The 25,630-nt window shown below is 40.0% G+C and overlaps 1 protein-coding gene across 1 annotated transcript in view; it reads right to left on the reverse strand.

The window, feature by feature from the left end:
* AIG1 (androgen induced 1) overlaps nucleotides 1-25,630 on the reverse strand; it is a 201,398-nt gene that overhangs the window by 20,995 nt on the left and 154,773 nt on the right. The window contains exon 4 of the mRNA XM_019550152.1: nucleotides 1,899-2,014. Within this exon, the coding sequence (XP_019405697.1) occupies nucleotides 1,899-2,014 (116 nt within the window). The remainder of the gene's footprint in view (nucleotides 1-1,898; nucleotides 2,015-25,630) is intronic.

Here is a 25,630-nt window from a genome sequence, read left to right on the forward strand (position 1 = left end):
ACTGCCCACGTCCTTCCAGGTTGAGAAGGACCCATCCACTACCACCCTCTTACTCCTTTTACTCTGAGAAGCAGGAGACAGATGCCCATCCTTTGGCAACATTAAACCCTCTGTACTGTTCTTACTTGTTGTTTGAAATACGCTGAGCAGTGTTTCGGATGCATGTGCCCTGTGCTATTATAGTATTTATACTTCCAAATGTAATGACAACAACTGATATAAAGTGTGTGATGTGACGGTGTAGTAACTTCAAGACCACCCCTAGCAGCTTGAGTCAGCATCAATTTACGTTTGCAAGTCACTGGAGGGGAAAAACAAACATTTGGAACAATTCTCTTCATGCTTATTTCGTAACATTGCCTTAAAAAGATGTTAAGATACCAATTGATTTTATTTCTTCTTACAAAACTGGACTGTTTCAACTTTTCCATTCCTGAAGAAATTTTTTCCATTGCATGACTTTTAATAAAGACAAATTGCCATGCTAGATCAGAACATTGGTCCAATAAGTCTTGTATCCTGCCCTTCTGTACCATTTCAAAGATAAAACATATCCATTATAACCTAGCCAGTTGCACTTTTTTGCATGGAGGTGAAAAAATTCCTTCCTTTCTTATGGTGCAATCATATTATGCTCTTAGGCCTGAGATGCAATTAACCTTATTTTATCAAGCACAATTACAAAGATTATTCTTGGTCAAAAAATTAAGCAAATTAAGCAAAAAATAGCTATTGTTATAGCTACCCATGGAAGGTGACTCAGAGCTCCTAGAGCAGTGAATGCCTTTTCAGCTTTCATTTTGGCTGTGGTATGACTATTCAGTATGTGTGAATATGTGTGCATGTATGTGTGAATATGTGTGAATATGTAGAGCATTCTTTCTTTCCCAGCCAGTAAGGGCAGACAATGGTGCAGAAGCCACACTTCCTGGCCTGTTGTTTTTTTCAATAGTAATCCCCTTGGTTGGTGGATAAAGCAGCATTTTGTAGTTTTGGAAAGAGCTGTATCCAGTTTTTCATTTTACCATAGGAAAAGACAGATGTGCTTCTGAAGAACTGTAAAAGATGGGGTCACAATGGACCACCAGAAGGGACATATGTATATTCAGACCCTTCCTTTAGAGGCTTTACAGCATAGCAACCTTTCTCTGTGGTAGAATATAGGGACTATGTGTGTGTGCAACACACAAACATACACACAGAGACATATATACAAAATATAGTATGGAAGAAGCTTGTTATTAAAACAAAGGTTTTAATGAAAAAACTGAAATGCCAGAAGGACTAAAAAAGGCATTGTGAAAACAAAGTCAATGAATAAAATGTTCTGTCAGATAAGGCAGACATTTGAATGGGAATGTGGTCATGAAAGTAGAGGTCAGTGTTGCTAATAAAAGGTCATTTGTAAAATTTAGTTTCCCCCCAAATATATGCATGTATCAAAATAAATTGCAAGTTGTTTATAATAATTCTGTAATCAATTTAATAGCAAGAAGCCAGGAACTGAAACCTATGTTTTATCTTTTCTGGTGGAGCTTAAAATGTTGTTGCAGGAAATCATTTGACTACTCTCAATTTTGTTTGATAGAACAAAAAACCCTAAGCAATAAAATCAGGGTCCAAGAAAAACATTTATTTTGAAAAAAGATTGAAAAATGTAGCCTTGGAAAGACCACTGCTTACATGGGATTGTTCAACAAATTCCTGTTGTGTGAGGTTTGGCATATACTTTCTAAAAATATAAGCATCTGGGGAAACCAGACAAAGCCCAGGTCTTGGACCAAACGAGGCATGCAGTGTGAATCTGTTAGTGATTATATCCATAATGAAATATGTGCCCAAATTTAGCAGTACAAAGCCCCAATACAATATGAAAACACAGCATGTACAGTCCTTACCATAAAATATAGCCAATGGAGAAGGTGCATACTGCAGCCAGTCCACTGCTCCTGCTGGGATACTGATGATGTGCTGTTCTCATCTCGATTAATACAAAGGGCAAAACTGTTGTATGCTAAAAAAACAAAACAACAGAAAAAAGGCAGGTGATACAAATGATTCTCACTGCATTTCAGCACTTGTTCTACAACAGAAAACCTAACAACAAAGATTTCTGGCAATAAAATTTAATTTAGAGATAATGTCTTTGTGGGTATGAGAAGAAGCAAAACTGTGAGCTTAGCAAGCAGATCAATAACCCCTTCTTAAATCTGTCCCTTTGATAGTTAATTGCTGAGGGCAGAGTTGGAAGAAGCAGAGAGAACATACATTTTATTTTGCCTTCGAACTGTATGGACGGATTATTTTGAAATTAAGGGTCAGAACACAGAATTACAGGACCTGGGTTTTGCTTTCAGTATTGCACAGTTGTTATGTGTGACCATTGCATTGTCAGGCTTCTAGCACCTGAATTTCAGAGGTTGTGAGCAGCAGCAGAGCTGCATGGGATTAGCATTTTTGAAAATTAGCCTTAAGCATATCTCACTTTGAGGAAATGTCAACCCAAGTATCTCTGTTTTTCAGTCACACCACATGAGAAATGGAAACAATGTCCTCCTTTCCGATGTATCGTGAGTCTCCATTTGTTAATCTTTGGAAGAAAAGATGCTTTTAGATCCTCAAGTGAAGGGCACTAAGACCACTGTTCTAAGAACATCTATGGGTTACCTGCCCTTATTTAGAGGGGAAAAAAATCCTTATTATTTCATGTCTCCTTGGGTTGCACCTTTTAAAAAAGGTTTCCTCATTCACACTTTTTAACGTCAGTGTGAAAAAGTGCATTCCTTTGCCTTTCCACCAAACCTCCTGTCTAAGTGTCCACACAAGTCCACCAGCCCATTGGCCAGTGTGGTCAAGACATAGCAGTTTTAGTAGCCAACAGTACACAAGGGAAGTGTGAGGCTAGCATCATGTCAGGCCATTTTGACTCCATAGTCTTAACTCATTTACAGTTGGGATAATTTGGGGGTAGCCTATGGCACGGGTCCTGAAAAGATCAGGTTTTAAATTCATGCCTTGAGCTGTAGAAAAATGCTTTAACATATATTGCAGGGCAGATTTGGGGGCAAGTTATCAACTTGTGTGACACCCTTGACTTCAATGGAGTTTATATCAGCTGAGGATTTGTCCCTTGCCAAGAACCTGCACATGAATTTCCCACTGAGTTCAGTGAAAGGTCGCGAAGTGAAAAGATTTCAGGGGCAGTCTACATTACAAACCAGTTTCTATCTTTTCTTGCTAGTGGCTCAGCAATTGGGTAAGTATGCTATTGTCTATGTATACATTCTGCCATTGGATATTTACATGCAGCTTTTGTTGGTTGATCTCCATGGAAGAGGCAGATTGAATGCTGAATTTGAAATTTAATAGTCACAAAGTAAACTCAATCTTAACCCTAGGTTTAAAGTAGGAAGGACACATCTTAGAAATACCTTTTGGGGAAACAGATTTAAATGAGATAAAATAGAACAGTGTTTTGGAGCCCTGCTCTTTAAGAACAGTGGGAAAAGGGACTGATTTGGATGGCGAATGCTAAACTCATGAAAAAATTCTTCTCACAGATGTAACATAATCTGAATTGGATAACTGTACTTATTTTCAATACATTAGTAATTAATGACTGGCATTTAGAGAATGTCAGGTGGATAATACAGCAGTTAGGAGAGCTTTCAATTTCTTCATCTTTTTAACAGCTTGTTCCGCCCCCATCCCTTTAAACAGCATAAATCACCATCAAGGGAATGCATGTATGTTTTACATGTGGTTTGTTATAGTGGCGCCCACTAGTAGTTGAAAGGTCTATTAACTGAGCAATATCTTCAGAGTCCATTAACAGAGGTTGGCAGCAAACCAACCCCTGGAGATTCACTTGGAGGTTTTGGATCTGCTATGAAACATCATTAGAACTAGGTGCTGATCCCTTGCTATGTGTCTCTGCTAAACCAGTGTGGTTAAAGCTATCTGAACACCAAGTGCCCAGGCTGACTAGTGTGCTTAGGAAACACAAATCAGCAGACACATTTGGTTCAAAAAACACCTTGATATTGTTCAGGTTACATGTTCTATGTGATCTGTTCACCCAGTCTTAATCATACATGATACACCTGATTGAAATAGAGTTTATAAACTGTTTTTTACAACTGACATCTGCAAGGCTAAGTAAATATAGTCAAAAAGCTTGAGACTCAATCCATTTAATCTTCACAGGTTAATCTAAACTGCATAGATTGAACCAATAAGCAAGTGAACAGACATTCACTTTTGATTCTAGAAATGCAGCCACATGCCTGCAGTGACCCAGGCCAGAAGCTGGAGTTACTAGAGCATGCCTTCCTGCTTGGCTGGACCAGACAGCTTGGACCACGGCTAGCTCACCCACACTGAAAGGGAGAGTTTGCAGGGAGGTGCAAAGCATCATGGGATGCTGGGGTAATGTGAGTTAACTTGAATCTGGAGATGATCTGGGAAAGAAGTTCAATAAATTGATCGAACCTAAATCAGTTAAGTCTGATACTACATCCATCCAGGCTTATCTTAAACTGGTTTCAGTGATTTTGAAAACAGTTTATGTGCACTGAACTTCTGTTGTGTTACAGATTTGAACTGGATTCCATTCACTTACACCAGTCCATGTGTAAGTTCTGTTCCTAGCTGAGACTACATGCAAGTTGTCAATATGGCAATGTTTGAACATGGCAATCCATTAACTTGTCAATCAACAAAAACAAATGATAATTAACATTTCAGTTACTGTACATCACTACAGTTCCCTGACCAATTTTTATAGTTGTGCATTTGTTCATAGGTTTTTTTTTTTAAATGATTTCCTCTGCAGTTTTTTGAAAGGCTAACAAAACAAAAAAGAAACTAATTGATACCAGTGAAGTGCAGGGGGGCTGGACCTGATTATCTGTAAGGTCCCTTCCAGCCCCTAACAAATAGGCTATGTACAAAATGGTACCCAAAGCACAGTGTAATCAAAATTAAACACAAACCTCACAGAAATCTATGTCTAGGTCTATCCTTAATCCTTATACATTATGGAAAACTTAAGTTTGATTTGCAACTTTCAGTTGCAAAGTGTGCTTTTTAAGTCAAAATGTCCTGTTAAATGGTTAACATGCAAAAATACTTATGCTAAAAAATGTCAATCTCTCTATTCCAAACATTGTAATAGGCTTAATTTTAAATTATGACATCTTGTAAACAGACATGTTTCTATTATTTATGCCAAGCAGCAATAGGGTTAATATTCAGTCTGTATACTGGATCTGATTCAGACTGGAACTTTGATCACGTTTGGATCTAATCTGATAGTGGCAAGCAGGATTCAAAGGTCTTGGTGTCAGACCTATCAGGATTAAGGAAGCTGTGAAAAGTCAGTAAATTTGTACCCTCAGCTCTCCAAATACATCTACGGTCATTTTGTGATTGGCTGCTCAGAGGGGAAACTGCCTCACTCACTGTCCTTGACATACTTTGCTAAAAATCATTAAAAATTAGCTGGTGAAAGCTGCCTGATTTGACATTTCTGGGACCAAAATCCTTTACTTATTCACAAAATAGATGCAAGAGTGAGAACAGAAGCACAAAATTTCTCACCCTAGTTGCCACATGTCTCCCTAAGCTTTCTTTTAGAGGGAACAAAGGGTGAGTAGGTTCAGGTAATAGGAAGCTTCAAATACTAAGGTGCAAGTTTTTAATAGTGAGGGTAAATAATTATGGAAGCAACTTACTGGGGGAAATTATAGATTCTTCATCACCCTCCATGAACCAAGAAGCCATCTGTGCCAAGAGGGTTTTGTAGGTACAGGAATACTGGTATATTGTACTGAGGAAACACTTTTAGTACAGATAAAATGTGTATGAGCAAAGCTGTGTTTTACCAATACAGCTCATCCCACCCCCACTGTACTACTGATACCAGTAAAAGTACAGTTTTGCATACACAGGAGAATCTATGCTAGGGGCTTCTGCCAGCACAGCTATGACACTGAAAGAATCACACCACCTCAGACCTTTAACTAGTACAGCTACACTGACCAAAGTCAGTAATGTAGACTTGGCCCTACATATCTGAATCTCCCAATGTGTCTGAAAGATAACTAATGTTGCCTTTATTCAAATCAGTCCTTAAAAACACAGTTCGACCAAGACTACCTCCTAAGCAAGAAGCACTGTGAAATGCATGCATTAAGAAGAAAATACCAACCGCTCTGGTCATTAACACCTATTTGTGCCTCTATCATTTTTGCTGTGCTTCTAGTCTGTAACCTGGTAGATACCATGTTTATCGCTATTTTTTGTGGCTCCCAGCACCTTGTTGTCACTTAAATAATAAGCAACTGAACAAGCTGGAAAAAAAAATTCAATATAATATCATGTTTTTGAGACATTAAGTTAAAATGATCAAGTTGTAGACTAAGACTTTATTTACATGGAGAGTAATGAACCTGAAAGAGTAGTATACCCTGAAAACGGGTGAAGCAAAAATGAATGCCACAGTCTTACTCAGCTCTGTTCCACCTATGTATTCAGAATTATTTTAACTTAGTGATAAAAATAAGCTTGTACTGCTTCGTATTCCTGCAAACTCCAAAGAGCCAGTACTCCTCTCTATGGGAGAGTGAACTGTAGGTCCCATCACATCTTGTGCATTATCCATAGAGTTGTTCCCCAAGCTTACATCTGTGCCAACCATCTGAAGGCCTAGAGATTGTACAGGTGTCACTCCGAGCATAGGAGTGCACTAGTGTAAGTGAAGGCAATTGAACTTGCATCACCTTCATTACTGTAACGCTGCATGACATGGAGAAAAAAGATAAGCTTGACTCACAGAATGCAGGCTGAGTTTTCAGGCATTTTACAATCAAATTTGATAAAGAAATAAGTTAGAAAAGTTAAACACAGAAGAAAAACCCCCTCACAATACATGTTTTTAAAGAGTGACTTTGGAATGGCAGTGTTAGCACACACTGCAATAAACTCTCCTGCAACTGCAGGTAGATAACTTCTCTTAACCACTGTAATACCTTCTGAAAGTGAATTGGACTAAGATATAATCTTAAAATGAAAATTCAGTAATGTCTGTTCAAAGCGTATTTTAAAAATGCTCCCCATCCCTCTCATTGTATATATGTATATGTCCCTAATGAAATGTTAGACTGGAAAATAGTGTTACAAACAGGCACATCTGTAACGTCTGCATAACAAAATGACATTTGATGGGGGACCATACTTCCCCTTTTTAGTTTAATTCTGCAACAGGTACTTGGAAGAAAAGGTTTTATGCAAATCAAGTACATTAAGAATGAGCTCTGTAATAGTCTTTTTAAGAAATTTAAATGCTCAGTGCTGAAAGCCTGATTATATGTTTTATCTTCCAAGCACTAAGTGCTTCTGGTTTTAACTCTATTTCCATCAGCAAGTTGCTTAGCTTTCTTTCCCCCTCCCCGAACTGCATTTTCAAGTGAATGTTAGTGTTTTTTAAAAAGTACTAAATGGATATCCCTGAATACTAACATCTCCCTTCCATAGGGCAGGCACAATAACTACAGTTCTGCATCCATGTGACTCAAATTTTCACCTGAAAAAACCTCCCCAAATCGAAGTAAGCAGTTCAGTCTAGAGCCTACTGGCTCCCTTGAGATTTTCTGGAAGGCTGCAGTTTTGAGTGTGGTTCTTGTAATGTGATCACCTGTCCACTAGGAGCTGGATGGTGATCACGGTGATGATTCTACATGAGCCAGCGAGAAGCCAGCAAAAGACCCATTTCTAACTAGATTCAATTTAAAACTAGAGGTTAAAGATGAAAGATTATTTTCCTATGGCAACCCCATCAAGTCACCCGATCTCTGTCCTAAAAAGACTTAATTATGACAGGCATTCAGCACTCTCTTAATAAGTAGCATATATAAATAAAGTGATGGAGCTTAGTGGCTTTGATATAGGAAGTAAATTTTTTGTCCAAACAGTATCAACAGATTGACTGTGGAGTGGGGAAGGAGGGGGCTGTGAAATCTGGGTCCTTCCCAGAACAAAATGCTTTAGAGATTCTGCGGAAATCAATAAGTAATATCATGACTGTTTTGTGGTGATAGTAAGTATATGTCCACTGATGCAATGTGAGGCTCTAAAATGTGCAATGTTTCATTAGCAATAAGCAAGGTGGGAGGCAGGCAGAAATGCAGGAAACAACTTTGAAATTGTGACAGGCCAGTGACTAATGCCTCCAATGCCCTGGTCTGCGTTCCTGAGTCCCTAAAATCTATCGGACGCTTGGAACCTGAATCTGTTTTCTTCAGTTTACATCATCTTATTACATACAGCTGGTATTTCTTCATATGCAATAGATACCCTCATACCTAATCAGAGCTGTTCCTTCTAAGGTAATTAATTTGTGAAAAATCAGACTATTAATGCAGCTAGTCAGCTCACAATGATAGTATGAGAAAAATATATAGAATCCTCTTAATGAATGGACACTTAGGTCCATCAGTATGAAGACACTGGATTTGTGCTGTGATCACATCAGGGGTGGGAAACCCATTGGCCCCTGCACCGGATCTGGAACTGGGGGCTCTTTGTGTATCCACTTCTGGCAATGGAGCAGGTGGTGATGGTGAGCTGCTAAGGTTAATAATACAGGTATTGCTAATGACATGCGGCTCCAACAGGTCTCTGTTCCCTAGAATTCAGTGGCTGGCCTCACCTCTGAATTCCCAGCCCCTCCAAGAGCCTCTCAGGCTGGATGAAATGGCTCCATTGGCCAGACACATCCCACAGGCCTTATGGATCTAACATGTGCCTTAACATCCTCACATTAGAGTGTGCAAGGTAAAATTTAATGAGCTCTGAGTGCGGTGCTTAAATTACAAACTATGGCAGACCTCTAAATAAGGCAGAACTGCTGATGCGCTTCAATAGCTAGCTCTGTCCCATCCCAGCCATTACTGGATAAAGCTCCAGAATGGTGGTAGTGACTGGAAGTGCTAGTGCTTAAATAAGAAAGAAAACTGAAATCCTGAGTACTAATGTTCATTAAGGATACAATCCCATGACCCTTTTTTCCAAGAACAAGAGTGCTAAATCCTGGGATGTTAACATCCCTTCTGGGCATCCTGCTGTCCTTTCACTAACAGGATTTTATACATTTTTCTCAAGCATCTGGTACTGATCACTGTCAGAGACAAGACAACGGACCAGATGGACAATTGTTCTGATTGGGGGGGGAGGGCATTCCTATATTTTTAGTTCCAGTGTCCTGACCAAAGTCCAATCTGGGCAATTACAAGTGGATTTTTGAAATTTCTTTCTGCAGTTTCCATCAGATATGGTATGATCCTTCACTTTCTGTTCCACACTCTCATGTAGCGATGTGCTAGTAAACAGCTGCTGCATGTTAGAGAGAATGATGTAATTCATCTCCATTGCCTTCCTGCTTCTCAGAGGCATGTAAAACACTCTGAGATTGAAGGTTTGGAGGAATAAAAAAATATTAAGGAAGTGCATACTTTCCATTACATTTAAAATCCTTGCCAAAGTGCTCATCCGAGAAACTGATATTGACATATCTAAAAATCTCTACAATAGCAGTCAGTAACACTTGTAGCATGACTGTAGTAATAATGCGGCTGTCTTTGTGTGAGAAGACCAGAGAGCAGATGTATAAAACAAGGGGCCATATAATTATTTAACCAATCTTTTGAGAAAACTTTTGAGATACAGTACAGTTGGTGGGGGAATATTTATGTGTCATCTGAAGGATGACACCTTCTACCAAGGCAGTATAATCCATAAAGAGAGGAGCAGGATATCAGAACAGGGTGTATAATAAATTAGAATCCTTGAGTGAGCAGAGTGCTGGTAGCGCTTTCTCTTTTACAAATAAGAAATTATTACTATTAGTTGAGACACAGTGATGCACAGGATGTAGTCCAAGGCAGTCAGAGACAGCTCATTAATTATTATTGTACGATTAAAGGGAGGAAGAAATATCCTATGATCTAAACAATGGCCAGTACCCTAAAATGCCACAACACACAAGAGCCAGAGATAACAGTTTTTAATCGATAGGAGAGTGTAATGCTCTTTGAAAAAATTAACACTTCCTCTTTAATGTAAACCCCTCTTTTCCTCTCTTGTGTGCATACATATAGAGGATAGAAGATATCTCAATTAGCTGGAATTACACACTAGTTCACTTCACCCCTACCAACTGTTGATGGGTTGATCCTCTTTCTTTCTGGTATATACTTATATCTAGATATGTAACCACATATATACATATGTCTACATACATAATGTACATTAAGCCATCCCAGTGATGTGTTCGTTCCTCCTTACTGCTATTAGTGTCAGGGGAAGTAATGTGAATGTATTTATTTAAAGCTATAGCATCCATCTATTGCATCTGAGCACTTCATAATTATTAAAAAACTTGTCCTCACAGTATCAGTATGAGGATCCACATTTTACAGAAGGGGAACTGAGGTGTAGGAGATTAAGTAACTTGCCTGAGGTCATTCAGGAAGTCTGAGACAAAACTGGGAATACAACACAAGTCTGGATTCCAGTCTGAACAATATAGAGGGGCAGTGGTGGATCCAGGGGGATGCAATGGCGTGGATATACCCCCATTTCAGTTAACTCTGCTGCAGGAGCAGCAGCTGGCAAACTTTTTTAAGTCCTCAAAACAAATAAAGATTCCCCCCTCCCTTTCCCCAGCAGCACTTCTCCCCTCTGCTTCCCTCTCCCCACTCCCTCCCTCCCCACCTACTGGGGGAGAAAGGCAGGGGTAGAGGGTAGGACTGGAGGTGGGGTGCTCCAAAGTCACTCCTGCTTGCTTCAGTCAGGCTTTATGGAGAGCTGGGTTCATCCCGGGACAGTGGTGGCAGAAGGTGGGTCCTTCCTCCCTGTCCAGTCCCCCTGATATTCTCTGCCAGCCCAAGAGCAGGCACTGGGAAATGAACCTGCCCACTGCTGCTGTTGGTACTTCTGTGTGTACTTGAGCTTGGCTCCACATGAAGCCCAGCTGGAACAGAGCCAGAGCAGCTCTGGAGCTTCCCATCTCCAGTTGGGAATAGTAAGGACCTAATGCATATTACATTTAGCATGTCCAATTTGTGGTACTAAATTAATGCACATTATGCCCTAATGTGCAGTAGTACAAGTGCACACTTTTTAGGTGATGCTTAATGCTCAGTAACCTATTGTACTGTGCATTAGCATAATAGCACTTTTTTATGTGCCACATTAATGTGCAGTAAAATAGGCTACTGCGCATTAAAGTGTACGTATAGATATACCCAATCTTGCTTCTGTGGTGCAGTTTGCCTGCCCTGCTGTGGGCAGGGGGAGGCTGGAAGCTGGGGTGCAGCCTGCATCCCCCCAATATGAAATATTGGATCCACCCATGTAGAGGGATAACAACAAAATGGCTAAAATCATTTTCAAGCACTAATATTTGGGCATGTCTGCCTCTTTCAGTGCCTTTGATCTAATTTTTGCCCTTGATCTTTCTCCATCAATTACTGTAGACTGCTCTGCTTACCTCCCTCTGAGATGTTCTTCTCCTACTTCTTAGCTCCTGCTGCTTCATGCTGCTCTGTTTTTGTTCTGGTGTCCTGAGCTGCTCCTTCTTTGCCTTCCCCCCCACTATTCTCTAACCCCCTGATGACACTTCATCTCACTTTAGATTTCCTGGTACCTTCCAGTTGTCACAGTTTCCCTCTTTGCATTAAGTGGTTCCTGCTCCAGGTATATATAAAATACCATAATGCTGGACCACATCCAGACCTTTGTCACTGGGGCTTGAAACAAGTTGTTACATAAGTTTGTGTAGTAAAATTTTAAAAAATCAATGTTTTTTTAGTGCCACTAATTGAAACTGTAGTGCCACACAATACAAGTTGTATCTTCTTTACCCTTTTGATGGTACAGAACATAATAACTTAACTTGTACACTTGTCCCTGGACACATGGTGCCCTTGTTTATCCTGGAACAAAAATATCCTGGGATTGGCATGTATACACATCACCTTTCTAATCAGGGTTTAGCAAAAGGTTGAATGCAGTGCCACTTTTCTGCCACTGATTCAAAGATGCAACCCCAGGATAAAGGTACTTTTATCCCAATATCTTGGTATAAGGGTTATAACTTCTTAAACAGGAAACTTTTTTGAGATTTATCCCAGAACAATGGGCATGGACAACTGTACTCTATCCCAGGATGAAGTGCCTTATTCTGGAAAAAACGCAACCTCTGTTTGCAGCCTAAGTGAATGGCCCTTACTATATCACCCCCTTTCACACTGTTGGCTGTAGAATCAGTGAGTCTTAAGTACAATAGCTTAATCTATCACCTAAATTCAGAATAGAACTTTGATCATTTTTTTGACATTTCTCCAATAATGGATCCAGTCTCTCTTCTTCCTGTGATCTTGGGGCCTACATTATCTAGGAGGGTTTCAGGTGACAAACATGAGAGAATTACTCTAGACAATTTGAGTCAGTGGAATAGTTTTTGTACATGACCCCAGGAGGTAGGGTTGTTGGTAGACAGGGGTTTTTAGTGAAGGGTCCCTGGCTGAGGAAAGTGTTCCTCATAAAAGCTTGGCAGACCTTGAGTTTATCAATTCTTTGCAGAACAGAGGAAGAAGAGTCTTCTGGACAAATATCTATAAGATTTTGGAGGCCACAGCTAAGGAGGTTCATTTTATAATGAGTTTGGAACTGGTTATGCTGCCACAGTGAGACATAATTAAATATGTTGGTTAAATTTAATTTGTTTCACAATCCCAAATGTCACTGGGATAAAATGCATGAAAATAAAGAATTAAATAAATAATAAATAAACGGCAAAGTATGAAACTATGACAGTCCTTTCCTCTTCTTGGAATCCCTCACCTAGCCTTTCTGCTTTCTAAACACTGGTGCATCTATATGTTCATTAATGGGCCATAGTTACAGTGCATTAAGTTCAGTACTTGGATAATCAAGTATTAAATCAATGCACAGAAACTTGCACTCCTGTGCAATAGTGGCAATGCATGGGTCTTTTTGGACATTAACGTTGCAGTAACCTAATAGTACTGCACAATAGAATATTAGCATGGGTTTTGCCCAGCACATTACTGTGCAGTGTTATTAGGCTACTGTGCAGTTAGCATCTCGTGTAGATGCACCCACTGCCTCTGAGGCCCCCTCTATACATGTGGCTAAAGATACGACTGGATCTAATGAATGATTCACACAATCATGCCTCCTTCTATTCCACATGTGCATGGCAGGAGGCATGACTGGGATTGCACATTAGATCCAATCATGGCTCATTGCTGGTGTAGTGGGAGCCTGATCCTGGGCTCCCCTTGCACTGGCAAAAAGCATGGGCCATCCGCAGCTGGGACCAAGAGTCCCACAACTTATGGGCTTTCAACCCCAGCTGTGTCTTATGCTCCACCTGTGCTGAGAGTTGATGATCTCTTGATTCTGGCTGCACTTCATGCACAGCTGGAACCAAGAGCCCCATGTTAGCTGGGGGCTTCATGCACCCACACGCCTTGGGGATCATGGCAGCCACAATCCCCAAGGCATGGGGGTTTCACACTGGGCATGGTGCACCCTGCAGCTGGAAGTCCTCTTGGCTGATGGACTCCCCGTTGCAGGGGAGGCTCTGCTATACATACAAATTAAAGCTTGATAGCTACCAGCGATATAGTTAGTACACATTTTCAAGGTCTAACTTTATAGCCAGTTGTAGATTTTTATCATGTGATAGCTACTTTGCATGTGTAGCTGGTCTTTAGGTAATCAAACAATTAACCAGTTAATAACATTACACCTGTAATGCGTAGAGAGGGCCTTTAGTTACCAATATGCCCAAATTGACTTGTTAGATTCCCAAAAGCCCACTCTGATGCTACTATTTGAATTCTTTAAAAATGAAGGCATACTCAGCTGAACTTTAATTCTATGCAATGGATCACAATTAGATGAGTCCTGTGAAAGCCAATTCATCTTTCTATTTCAAGTAATAATTTTCATCAAAATGGCAAAAAAAGAGTGAGAGAGACAGAAAGAATACTAACTGATTTTCTGACTGCGATCACTACTACTTTTTAATGAATACCATTATTCTTCACTCCTTGTCCCAGTGATCTAAATTTTAGTAGAAAATATAATTCACCTTATCTTCTGTTTTTGACGTTGATATTTCTTTCTGAATTTCAGAGGGGGAAAGAAACAGAATTTGATTTATAACAGAAACCCAGCTTCTGCCTTCATTAAGGAGTAGAAGCAGCCAGATCAGGACAACACACACAGTTACAACTATATGACAAATTGGTTTTAATGTGAACTTTTGACCAACTCTCTTGCATTCTACCATCTGAACCATCTGTGTTGGGCCTAATTCAAAGAGATGCCATTTTAAAAAAAAAATGATTCATCCAAAGAAATAAGTTTTTGTTTCTTCCAAATTATCATTAATATCATAGTTACATTTCATAGACGTAGTATTTTGTCTGAATATTTTTTTATTATCATGAGTGTTGGATTGTCATATTTATGCATGGCTGCTATTAAAATCTTTATATCAGGCTGCACAAACCTATTTTTTGTAGAACACATTGCAAACAAAACAAAACACAAAACCCCCAGAAATCCAGAAATCTTGTACCTATTTTCAAGTGATTACTTTAATGAACTTTTCTGATACGAAAAGTAGTACTCTTCCCTGAAAAAGCTAGGCTTCTCAAGTAACATGAGTCCAACTTCAGAGTCTAGGCTTCAGAGGGAGAGAAATTACAATCAATAGCTTTTATAAATCTCTTCAGATGACCTAAAATAGCTTATTGATACATGCAATGGGTCATTTAAAGATTAATAACTGGTAGTCCACTAGTGTTCTAACAAAAGCTTTATAAAACTTGGGAAAGAATATTTTTGACCTTACAAGAACAAAAAGCTTCTGTTTCTTGCAACCTAAAGATTTTGGACTTTGAGCCTGTCACTTGTCCAGTATGGAATATTGCTTAGGTTTCGGGTCAGCAAAATTTTGGGGGAGAAATTTCACATTTGGGAAAAGCAAGAAACATTTATTTTTCAACTAGCATTTATCTGATGTTATTCAGAAATTTGAACCCTTGGAAACAATTACTGGGGAGGTGAATTTATTGGGTGTGGTGTACTTAAGGTATCAAGGGTCAGAAGTTTGATCTATCCTATAGCTCTGTACCTTCTAACACAGTTCAATAATTTTCTCAAGGACATTACCTCCATATATGTAGTGTAGCCTATTCATTTACATTACATATGTGCATGTGTGCATGCATGCACACACACAAACTTTAATAAACAATTTTCTGAGGTATTCCTTAACTCCTGGCCTTTTCTCTCTTAATTACAAAATGGAGGAGGTAAAACAATATGAAACCAGTATTACTGATTTTCAATTTAATTTGCAATATGCATATGGTACTATATATTCTAAATAACGGGCATCCACAGTAAAAGAGATGCACTCATATGCTTTGTCATACAAACCATTGTACACTTCAAACATGCTTCACCTACTGTATTGTGAGCTTTTTCTCTCCAGGGATGCACTACTTTGTGTTCTACATGCAATTACTTCAGGGAGCTTAATTTGCCATTGTTTATATGAAAATAAATGTTATTTTGATTGATCAGTAAAAGTCTACATGCTGCAGCAAAGGCAGCTATGTTTGACATAGAGATGTTATAAAATCTATAACCTGACCCTTTAAAACCTGACTTGAACCATCAAGTTTGACGTATGAGACCAGTTACAATACTGCTTCATGCAAAAAGCGTTAGGTTAATGCTGGATCAAGCAATGTTGCCAAACATGCACTGGCATAATTAATCAAGAATATTTCAGAAACGGATTGCCTCCAAGAGGTTATTGATTTCCTGTCATGACAAGTTTTCCTTATGAGGTGCTACAATGCTATGTATCTGAGATGTTCTGGCATGTATTTTTCAAAGACTAAGCCTTGATCTATCTTCCTGGATTCCTGCCATTGGTGCATTGACATCTGCAACTACTCATGTTTGACAGTCTCATGCATGAGCTATGTGGCTTCCAAGTTGGATAGGATTAGTATAGGAGACTTTCTGAATACTTCAAGTGTAATTGAAAGCAGATAAATTCAAAGGTCTCAAGAGGATGGCATACTTCTTACAAATGGCATCACATTAAATCACACACACAGAGGCTTAGAATGAGAAAGATTTCATTGTTAACCAATGTGATATGCTGAAGGAATCAGTTGTTCTTGTTCTAACGTGTATACATTTTGATAATGACAGGTCTTTCTAAGTTATGAATTTGTTTCAAGGTTAGAAGAGGACATACAGCCAGTATACTGTGGTAGGTAGATTTTAGGGAGAGGCAACATTTCTTATTATATAATTAACAGGTATTTTGCCTTTTATCCACATAAATTTGTTTTTTGTTAACCATTTCTTATATATTATGACAATGGAACATAAATGTGATTCTAAGTTTGCACAATTACAATTAAAAATGTCAGAGAAAGTTACAGTTAAAATTCTCATACGAGAAAACTATTGCCACATGAAGGAAACTGGTTATAGCATTGTCCCCTAAATTTTTCTTCTTAATTATGTAGTTTAATATATTTATCTACGAATATATTGTTATGTAGATGTGAAATATGGCTGAGTTTACATTGCTGTCCAGAACTTATATCTATATCTGTATCTATATCTATATCTGTATCTTCAGATTTTTATGTCTGCAAGCATAATGTTGCCTCAGTAGAGATTAAAAGTTTGACATATATTTTAGAAGAGAAACAGACTACTAGTCCCTTTTTTGAGAAAGTTCTTTCGTGTGACAGGTGCCCCTAGTACTTGTCCAAAAAATCTATGGAAGGAGGGAATTATAACTGAACTCTTTGTGCCATAGTTCCCACAGTATTTGTCATACCTGGCATGTCTATAGTATCTTCTACCTTCAAATCTTGAAAAATGTTATAAACAATCCTCTCAACTCTGTAAAGTGGGTTGCCACCTTATAGATAGGGAAGCTGAGGAACAGGGAGGTCACAAGATGGTCCCACTGGCCTATATGCAACCTTTTCTAGGAGCTGGCAACCTATGGCCCATGGGCTGAAGCCAGCCCATTGAATTGGGGGTTTGCTGGCATTTTAGTGATGGGAGGGGAACGGGATGGATTCAATGGTGTTTCAGCAGTGGGGGGGCTTCTGTGTGATGGAGGCTTTGCCCATGTAGCAGCCAGTGGCAAGGAGAACCAGCAGCATGAGCTGGATTGCAAGTGACTCACGCTTGGAGCTAAGCTCTGTTAAAGCAGCTTCCCACTTCAAAATGTTGCTGATGACTGCCCTACCAATATCCAGATAAATTTCTCATTGTTAGGTACACATTCCTGTTTTGTCCTGTTAAACATTCATTGCACGCCTGGTAGCTTGAAGCCCTAAGGTGTAGGAAAGCTCAGAAAGAGCTAAAAAACGTGGCCCAGAGATGCCTGGATAGAGGCTCCACAGGGAAGGAGCACTCTACCAGACAGTGTTGCTGTGCAAGGGAACAGAATGGAGCATAGGTGATGCATAGCGAGGACATGGGGGGGCACATGCCCCCCTTAGATTGGCCACTGCCAAAGCTGCCACCAGCTTCTGCAGGTGGTTGCTGCTCTTCACCCCCCCTCCCGGCCTTGCTGCTGGTGTGGCTGCTGGCATCTGTGGGCAGTCCCTGATCACCACCATGGTGCTCCCCCTGCCTCCCCCAGTCTCAGGAAGCACCAGTCATTCATGGAATGGAGGGAACAGACAGATGGAACAACTGCATCTATATCAAAAGTCATTGATACAAACTTATGATTTTGTAGTGATACAAGTGTAGCAAAATCACTCTAGCTCTAACCCTGCTTCCTCCAGGGTTAAAGTTAGGACAATATAGCTTACTGCTATCACTACAGTATCATTCAGATGTACAGTTACAGTGTAACAGTAACAGTAGCTCTCCCTCCTCATTTGAAGTGGCTAAAATGTATGGTCCAAAAGGGCCAGGCCTCATTTCCATGTTAGTTGTGATGGTTTGGAGCTTTTGCTTAAAATGTTGTTAAGGTTTCAAAGTGTGGGTAGTAAAATGCTATTAACTTTGTTGAATAAGGATGGAAAAGTTTGCATGGGGTAAGGGGTCACCTTGACCAGAACTGCTGTTGGGAGTAATTAAGTGAGGCCACCCAGAGCTGGGAAGGTTCCTGCCTCAATTCTGTCCTTTATGACAAAAGCTGTCTTGTCATTCTAATACCTTTCTAAAGACTTAGGTGGTTTACAGGTCTGAGAGAGCATAGAGACCCCTCTGTAAGGTGGTAAGCAGAGAGTCCAGCTAAGGAACCTGTATTAGCACTGTAATCATTTTAGCTGGGCTGCCAGGTAGAGTACTTCCTTTAGGGGAAAGAGATAGATTAATCCAAATTCTGCCAACCCTCGCCCACAAACTGAATATAGTATAATGGTGGAAGGAAGAAGGGAAGTAGCCAAGGCTTAAATGTATTGCCTTATTATGAGCTACCCACAACCATGACACGAGGACTGAGGTTTAAGCCTATTGCCAAAATGCTTGGGGGAGGGGAAGGAAACAGGAGGTTATCTTACTCAATAATGCTGAGTTAGTATTGTAAGTAATAAATAAATAAATAAGATTTCTCATTCTTCTTCTTCCTTCTCCCCTCTCCATCCAAAGTTTATTCTCCTAAATCTTTGGACTTACTGCTTGTAAATAAGGAAATAATGATACTCAAACTAGTTTAACTGGAGAAGAGGGAAAGGAGGAGGGGGAGTGGAACAAACCACTGTTTGTTGAGGGTTTTTTTTTTCATAATGAACACCTCAGTAATTGAACTTGTCCCGTTTCACTGATGACACCCTCTGGCAAAAGGTCCACCAATCCACCTTCGCCTGGTTTAAAAACTGAAATCCTTTTTTTCACATCTTCTGCCTCTTGTACACATTTTTAACCTAGTTACTAAGCTTTGTATTAACCGGTATATACGATGAGGCAGGCTAATTTACCACTTTACATTCTTCTACTTTCTCAAATACTTATGTATGCTAACCAAACCACTGGCCTGTATTATGGTAGTTTTGTCTTGGGTATTTTTTTAGCTTCAAACCAGCTTTTTAGCTCTGCACTCTTGCACTAAAATAATTTAGCAGTTTTTTCCTTACTTTTTTATGATTACCCAGCAGCAGCAGAAACTTTCAACTGTATTGTGGGTCTAGATAAAATTCTTAGGAAACTTCTCTATTTTAACATGTGACTCCACTCTGTCCTTACAGACATAAAGCATAGCTTGTGCCACCTTACTTACAAAACCAAACCAAACCAGAATCCTAAACTGAATGGGCTGGTTCCAAGGATTAAGGGACTTTAGATATTTTATAATCCCTACTGGGTCATCAAGTATTGCCACCAAGTAATTCATAATGGCAGTGCTATATTATTTATTTTTTATTAACAAATAATATCCCTTCTATGCATTTTTAATTTTCAGGGTGCTGTACAGAAACACTAATTAACCCTTATGTCATCCCTCTGCAACCATTAAAATAGGATCAGCTCCATTTCACCAGTAACAAAACATGCTGAGAGAACTACAAGCAACTTGCCTAAAAACACAAAGCAATGGATGTTTGAGTGAAGACTGGAATGCTGGAGTATTTTGTGTTTAGTGCTGTGCTCACGGCATTAGAGCAAATGCCTTTCTCCATTGTGGGGGGTGAGGAGGGGTGGAGGAAGAAAGATTCCAAGACTTCCAGCTCCCAAGTTTCTCAGTGTGAGGTCCACAATTAAGTAGGGTTTGAAGATACTGACCTTATCTAACCACGAGACCATTACATGGATAAGTTGCAGAAGTTCAGGCCCCAAATAAAAACAGATTATTTTAAATGTTTTTATTGAATGTGTGTGCATCTGCCCATGTAAATGTCCAGATCGACATACAAGAAGAAACACAAGAAAACTGGAGAGCCATTGTCTGATAAAAAGTATTTTTGCCCTGATCTTTTGGTTGGTGAAATCCGGCAAAGAGCACCTGGGACTTCAACCAATGGAAGCCTCAGGAGTATATGTAGACAGAGTCTGTGGATCTGGGGCCAGTGCTAGCAGGGTGCCCAGTGACCCACCAACTTGGATTCAAGGATCCAGGGAATTTCTTTGGCCAGAAAATGCAAAGGTCTACCTTGGGAAATGGAAAACAGAGGGAAGAATAGGGAGCCAAGAGTGTCACAAACACTTCTGGGAGAGAAATTCACTATTCTCTTCAACCATCCCCTTCTAGGCAAAAGCATAAAATTGATGGCAACATCCTTATATCATCAAAAGATAACAAGTGCTGGCATTTTGGATTCCTCTCACTCAGATTTCATACCAGATCAAGGCATGGAAATGACCCTATCAGCACTAATGGGTGACCTCATTATGCATATGAACAAATGTACATTTTTAGCTGCTTTAAAAGGGGAGGGAGAGATTGCTGCTTAGGAGAATACAGCAGCTGTTACTCTGTAACTGCAGCTTCTCCATGCTCCAGTAGCAATACAAGTAAGCTAAATCAACCTAACTTTGATCCTGGCTGAAGTGGACTTAAAGCTGTAGTGTTCTTGTTATATGTCTTGCTTCCAAATCAATGGATTGAATAGTTACATCCCAACAGTTTACACTGGTATCCTCTGATAGCAATGCATTTGTTAGGTCAGCCTATACCCTATGGCCAGGGATGCATCTATCAGGGTCAGCACCCCAGTGGCAGCAGCAGTGGGGGGTTGGGTTGGCTATGGCAGTGGCCACCGTTTACTAAGTGGGTGCCTGGGGCTAGTGTCCTGGGTTGCCCATCCCTTGTTATACTACTGCCTATGGCTATGGACAAAATACAAATCACAATGCTTAGATGACACAGTCTGTATCTGCCTAGGGACTAATATTGCTTCATCGGTATAATATCTGAGCAACCCACAAATTTTAGTATCTTTATCCTAAATACCCCTTCTAGATAGGGCAGCAGCATAGGGACACCACCAGGACCCTGGGAGATAGGGGCACAATTGACTTCTGGTTGTCACCATGATCGTGATTGTGATCGCATGGCTACTGGCAGCAGCTGGGTTTTTTTTGCTCCTCCTCAGCCCCCCAAGTCAATGCCTGGAGTGGCTGTCCTGGTCACCCTACCCTAGTTGTGCCATTGAGATAGATAGGCCTTAATGTCTGAGATGGTTCTTGGACTCGGATTCTCATAATCCACTCATTTCTCTGAGGAGGAACAGTAAATAGAAATTTAAAAATGCTCTTACAGTAAGTCTTTGATAGAGCTGAATACAGGTGACCTGAGATCCAGAAGATCCAGGATTGCTACTGATCATCCTTCTTATAGTCTCCTGACTACAAGTCCTGGGCTCCTTCCCATAGGACAAAAGTTAACAGAAGACCTCTTTGCTGCTACTAGTACTGCCTATCACAGGGCTCTTTTGAACCTGTTACATGGTACAAATAGCAGCAAATAACACAGCACTATAATGTTTTCAATTTTCTTTCTCATACATGATCCAGTGAATGACTCAGAAGTGGGTTCCCCAAAAAGTCCTTATCCAAAAATCCAAGAGGAATCTATTTAATCTCCTCTGCAATATCTCTAAAGCCACAGAATTGAGGGATCAAACATAATCAAAAAAGTTTCAACTGTTTTTCATGTAAAATTTTATTAATTTTTCTTTTTTTTTTTTCAAACTGGAGGGGTTAGAAACTCATATGCCTGGTAGAGGGCCCTACCTACTAAGAAATGCTAAACTGGGAGTCCTCTTCACCCTTCCTTTGAAGATTGGTCACTACGTAGCCATGTATACAAGATCCATGGGACTAAAGACAGAGTAAGCAAGGAGTTGACTGTAACCCGGTAATGAAGGCATTCCCTGGAAATCTTAGGTTCTGGTTTCTGTTCGAGGGACTGCACCTGCATTTTACAAACAGAAACTGGAACTCAGATCTCCCCTTTACAGGGGAGTGCCCTCGTCACTGGATATAGAGTCAGGATCCCTGTACTTACTGTGTATGTCCCCTGCAATCATACCTTCCTTTTTGTTTTGTTTTGCTCTCCTTTTAACAGGATGGGTAGAGAATATTCCTGTATTAGCCTGATCTCCAATCAGATGGCTATGATACTTTCCTGAGGAGTGGGAGATGTGGAGGTCTTATAGTTCAAGGCTCCTACTACTTGGATGAGTGCCGTAACCACTAGGATTTGACATAAGAATGCCACAGCTGCAATTGTTTTAAAAGAAAAGAGTAAGCAAGGCACCCTCCCCCAAAGTTAACTTAGTTAACTAAGATCCAGAATGGTTTGGGCTGAGAAATGGTTTCTGACACATCTGTGTCAGTGTTTCCTATTGGTCTGCTTAGGCATCTTCTCACCTGATATGTTGCCTACTGTGAACCCCATTCATTGGCAGCAGTCTCTCCATTCTCAAGGCAGAGGATCTAAGCACGGCACCGACGTTTGCAGATTCCAGTCCTAGAGACAGGCACCTAAGATGTCCAGCCCAGTGACACTCAGATTCACCAAGCCTAAGTCCTTATTGTGGATCTGGGCCTTAGTTACTAGGAGATAAATGCTGTAGGAAAACTTTAGCTAGGTGGAAAAAAACCTAATTATTACAAATTACTGTTGCTGTGCAAAACATGGAAGAAAATAGGCCCTTACCCTAGGTGTAGACCACATTTTGTAATGGGAGACTTTTTTAACAGAGTGAAGTTTGAAGCACTCTTAATATTTTCTCATAATCTCTTATTTTTTCTTAATATTTTCCCTCTTTTCCCCTTCCTTTGCTGTGACACAGAACTACAGAATAAATGATGTCCTGGTATTTCATCTTCTTTCCTGAAAAGTTACAACATAAGGAAGAAAGACTGAAGGAAGAAAGATGGTCTGGCAATAAACCCAACAAAATCACTGGTTATTCTTTCATTCTGTTGGCTATAACAATAAAAAGGGAGGAAAAGTAAAACATTCAGGAGAAGGCAAAATTAAAGGAAACAAAAAACAAAATTGTGACATTTGCAAATTTTAAAACTTTTGATTTTAATGAAAATACAGAAAACTGGGGAAAAGAAAGTTTGCAGGAAAAGAAAATGCTACTCTTTATTGGAAAATAATTTTGAAGGAAAAAAATGGCTATCTCTATTTACAGATATTATTGGAAAGATATAAAACACTTACGATGAATTCTGAGTTGCATAATGGAGTTTTTAAACTCCTCAAGATATATTAAAGATTTCTTAGAGATACAGGACTTCTAAGACTTTAGAATTGTTGCGGTCTTCAAATCAGAGTTACATAGCTGTAAGATATTTTAAATGTTTCTTACAAAGGTGTTAATAAGAAAAATGTATTATGCAACTTAAAAGTTTAGTTTAACGCTGTTATTCTATAAAAGTGCAAATAATGTCCTCCTCCATGCCCCCCCCCGAAACATCTATGACATAGAGCTTTCCTTTTTTGATTTTTTTTTTTTGTTTTATTATTAGATATATGTTAGCTCTTCATAAAATTTGGGGAGGAACTTTTAGCTTTAACTTCAGGGGACCCTGTATTTACCTAGATGGTAGATATCTCTGCCTTTTGCCAGGTAATTTATTTTCAAGGTACTCCTTCATGCAAGAACTGAGACCACACTTTGTCTTCCCTTCTTCCCTCACTTCATATCATGTTTGAATTTGAAGGTTTGCTTGCTGAAAGGATGAGTTGATATAGAGACATTTTTCTTGTGTTTTACCAAACCAAAGCTCTGAGTGAGTAATAACATGTTGCCCCAGGCAGAGGTAATAAATTCTATTTTTCTCCCTACTGCTGATTTTATACCCGCAGAGCTTTGCTGCCACGGCATGATATTACAACTGATATGGTCAAATAACTCTAACACCATATGCAGGTAGAAATAATGTTACCACCTTTGTATATCATGAAGTACATACCCTGCTACTTCTTGTAATGATTCGATTGCCTAAAACCATTTAGATTCCCTTGGCACAGTTTAAATATACTCATAGATTTAAAACATCTGGGATTTTTGCTAAGCAGTATTGTTTAAACACTTCCTCTTGTGAATTCCTGGACTGTCTTTTGTTATTCGTCTCACTAAACATCCATGGCAGGGCAGTAATTGCTGAAGACATCTTCAAGACAACACCTTGAAAATGTCATCCAAATCAATTTTTCAACATCAGGGAGGATAGAAGGTAATTCAGGCTTTCCTGAATGATAATCTCCTGTGACGGACTGACCAGACTATCTGCCTTTTCTAGCCAGAAACTGAAGGATTATCAATCAGCCCCATCCCTTAGGAAACCAAATGACTATCAATCAACCCCAGTTTAGTTATAGGGCCAAAAAGCACCTTGGCCAGGTCATGACATTGGGACTGAGTTATGGAGGGACAGCAGTGCAAATTGATACCAACCAGCACATACTCGTTCCAACAGAAGAATAGGAGAGAAATTCTGAATTACAAACCTGAGAAGGAGTAACCTCTTCACGCAGCCAGTGCCAGCTATCATTTCAGCAGACCCAAGTCAGCATGCCTAACAGGGCTTGCTCTGATGCTATTCCTTCCTAAAGTAAGGAGCCATTAACACTTCAGCTCCATTTGCTCAGAAAAGTTGTAGAGAGCCAAGTAGGCCTCACATAACTGATCCCAGATAACCCTGTATCACATTGTTTCCTAGTCCTCAAACATTAGCCAGTATTCCAGCAGCTTTCCTGATTCAAAGAACAAACAATGAGAACTCCTCGACTATGAGCTGAACACAACTAGTTCCTTGGAAACTGGGAGCTGGGACATACATAGCTGCCCAGTCTTTTGACTACCTGTTACTGCAGTGGTGAAATATAACCTAAGAATTCCACACTATAAGAACAGCCCTACAATATGACATTTTTGACCAACTTTTCTGTTGGTACCGTCTCCCAGAACATTAACAATCAAAGCAGCAAAATCATAGCAATGAATGAATTGACATTCTCTTTTTTTGCTCACCTAGCACACTCCTAAATATAACATGTGACCTGTTTGAGCCCTGTTTTGGAAAGCCCCAAGAAGGAAAAAAGATTTGGGGTCTCTGGAGCTGGGACTGCATTGCAGGTCTGAGGCTGATTATTGGGTTCAAGTGTGGACTGGCCCTGCATGCCAGCCCAACCTGATGCATGAAGCCATATCAGCTAGCTGGTGGTTCCCCTGAGGTCTTGTGAATTGGTGGTGGGGGTGCAGTGGCAACATTAATTGCTGTTGCTCCCGGAGGCACTCTGGAAGACATGGCAGTTAATGCTGCCCCTTTTCCCATGACACCAACTCTTTGGACCCTTGGGGACCCATATCATAGAATCATAGAAGTAGGGTCGGAAGGGACCTTGTAGATCTTCAAGTCCGACCCCCTGCCTTGGCGGGAGAAAAGACTGGACTCAAATGAGTCCAGCCAGGGAGGCATCAAGACTCTTCTTAAAGATCCCCAGGGTAGGAGCCAGCACCACTTCCCTTGGAAGTTGGTTCCAGCTCCTAGCCGCCCTAACTGTGAC

This window comes from Crocodylus porosus, unplaced genomic scaffold (genome assembly GCF_001723895.1).
Source record: "Crocodylus porosus isolate Cpor-Errol unplaced genomic scaffold, CroPor_comp1, whole genome shotgun sequence".
NCBI lineage: Eukaryota > Metazoa > Chordata > Crocodylia > Crocodylidae > Crocodylus > Crocodylus porosus.